Raw genomic sequence first — 2,849 nt, forward strand, 5'->3', positions numbered from 1 at the left:
GAAGTGAAATTTTCATGCCATGGGACCTTTAAGATAAAAAAATGTTATTGTTGAGGAACTGACTCCGGCTTCACTTTCACGAGTGTTTCTTTGATGTCATATCTAACCTGAGTTGGTTTTGTGTAAAATATTTTGATTATTTGATGGTTAGCTATGCTCACTGTTCTCAGTTTCATTGTTGCTCATCTCGGCCTCTTTTTACATAGCAATGCATGTCACTCTTTTCGATGTTCTGCCTAGAGTGTGGGAACATCTGCCTACATGTGTGAAGTTAAAGGTCTGATTATTTTTTGTTTTATCAAAAGAAGTAATCATATTTTTATTAATGGCTCTCTTAATCTCAGATTAAATATACAATAACACACAATACACAATTTAGTAGTTGCATGCAAAAATCTGCACAAATGTACCACACAAGGTGCTATTTATTTGAGATATTGTATGTATTCAAAACACCACTGTGGTTCTGCAGTAAAGAAAATAAATACATATATGTTGAGGACCCTCCTCACTGGATGGACATCAGAGAAGTGGATTGTAAAGCAAGAATTATTTTGAGATTTTTGTAGACTTGTTGTTGTTTTTTTAACCAAGCAAAGTTATTACCTTAAGAAAATACCTGACAAAATTGGAGTAGACCACAGCCACTGACGTGGTATGCAGTAGGTGAAGGAGGACGATACAAGCTTTTAACACTCTTCCAGGAGGAGATTGTTTGATACTACAAAAAAACTGATTCTGGGTGGAGCATCACTTTTGAAACGTACAATGATTGTCTGAACATCGAAGACCTGAGGTCTCATGCATAAACATAGCGTACGCACAAAACAGGGCTGAAAATGTACGTACGCAACTTCCAACGCAATGGTTGTGATTTATAATAAACAAACTTGATGGGAGAATGTGCGGTCCTCCATGCAAACTCTGACCCATGAGTATGCACATTTTGGAGGCAATGGGAATTGGCGACACAGATGGTGAGGAGGTGAACTTATGTCAGACTGCAGAAAGTCTATGTGGGAATAATGAAGATTAAATCCAGCAGTGTTATCTGCCGATTTCCTTTTTTCATCTGCAGTGAAAAAGGAAAATCGGCTCAATACTTATTATTTTGAGGCAGCAAAAACAAGTTGATGTCATCACTTTTTAAGTTATATGTGAACTTGTCAGCTAGCAGTTGCTCATTTATACATCCAGCAGTTACAGAGAAACATTATTATTATACATTATATATTTGAAGTCATGTTTCTGGCCACCTAATCAATGTAAGTCCAACAACAACTTTCTTTTAGCTTTTTTTTTGGTCTCCATCAACTCCTGAGGGATATATCTGTCTCTTTAGCTGGTACATAAATACTCCGATTTGTACGTCTGCCTGCTGTTTGTCACTCTGCAGATACAGTACAATGAGTTTTTAGAACTTTTTCACTATAAACAGCTGCCTGCTGTGACTAAAACAAAGCTATGAGCGCAGTAAAAGAAAACCAAAAAAGAATAGTCGCCACCGGACAGATAAACAATGAGATAAAACTCTCTGTAAAGCTCAGTGAAATTGAGTGGTGCTGCAGATTCAGGAGAGGCCAAAAGGACCGGTCCTCACAATGTAGAAATGTCCTCACTATGAAAGTTTAAACTAAAATTGATTCTCACAAAGATACACATAAAAGACATGCTGTACACACCAAGGATTCACAATAAAAAACACACACATTCAAATGCATACAAAGTGTGTGTAAAACAACTGTGTCTGTTTGTGTGTGTGTGTGTGTGTGTGTGTGTGTGTGTGTGGTGGTGGTGTGTGTGTGTGTGTTGTGTGTCGTCAAACGGCCTTGGCTGAGCTGGTGAGCGACATAGATCTCAGTATTACACAGAGAATTCCAAAAGACAATATTCACAAGCAATAGACGTTGCAACCCACACACTTACATGTAGAGTGCCATAAAGTTATGTGCTTGTAACACTCTTCACTGTAGACGTGTGCATGCCCACACATACTGTACAGATAGACACACACACACACGTGATGAAAGAAAAAAGGGAGGTTTACGGTTATCTTTGAGTGAGCTGGTTTAAAAGAACATACTGTGTGTGTGTGTGTGTGTGTGTGTGTGTGTGTGTGTGTGTGTGTGTGTGTGTGTGTCTGTGTGTGTGTGTGTGTTTGTACCGGTTCAAATTATGCTCGAACATGGTTAATGAGCTTGATGACAAAATAGTCTGGACTACAAGAAGAGCTGAAGACAGATGGCAAGAAAAAGTGAAAGTCCTCACGTACGCGAGTTCATGAGCAAAGGACACACGGAGGAGAGAGGCAGGGAGGGAGGAGGAGAGAATAATGAGAACAAGGAAAAATTATGGCAGAAGAATGTTTGAGCCAGATCTAAACCAGATAAAAAAGGCGCATTCTTCACGCAGCGTTACAGAAGTCAGACACGTAGCAGAATATTCCTCTGAGCCTCTTACCTGGTAGACAAACTCTGGTGATTGGAGGCTGAGTGGTTGCTGCAGGCGACCTCCTGAAAGAAGGAAAGATGATAGAGAGCAAGAATGGTGTTAGAAAGATGTTCTAAAATAAAAATAATGCACAATACATTTGTCATCTTTAAATTGTTTTACGCAAATAATGGATCACATTTTCTCACTAAGTTGGTCAGGCGTTTGACATAAAGTGCCCATATTATGCTAATTTTCAGGTTCATAACTGTATTTAGAGGTTGTACCAGAATAGGTTTATGTTCAAACCTTTATTTAACCAGGTGTTATGTGGTTTAATTTTCAGAAAACACCATATTTTTGTTGTACTGGACGTTGCTGCAACTCCTCTTTTCACCCTGTGTGCTGAGCTCTCTGTT

General features: G+C 38.9%; 1 protein-coding gene across 3 annotated transcripts in view; it reads right to left on the reverse strand.

Annotated features, from left to right (window-relative positions):
* The window catches only part of pde4ba (phosphodiesterase 4B, cAMP-specific a), a 192,436-nt gene that overhangs the window by 48,086 nt on the left and 141,501 nt on the right, over nt 1-2,849 (reverse strand). For all 3 annotated transcript variants that reach the window (XM_032524911.1, XM_032524912.1, XM_032524913.1), the window contains one exon: nt 2,461-2,513. In XM_032524911.1, coding sequence (XP_032380802.1) covers nt 2,461-2,513 — 53 coding nt within the window. The remainder of the gene's footprint in view (nt 1-2,460; nt 2,514-2,849) is intronic.

This window comes from Etheostoma spectabile, chromosome 9 (genome assembly GCF_008692095.1).
Source record: "Etheostoma spectabile isolate EspeVRDwgs_2016 chromosome 9, UIUC_Espe_1.0, whole genome shotgun sequence".
NCBI lineage: Eukaryota > Metazoa > Chordata > Actinopteri > Perciformes > Percidae > Etheostoma > Etheostoma spectabile.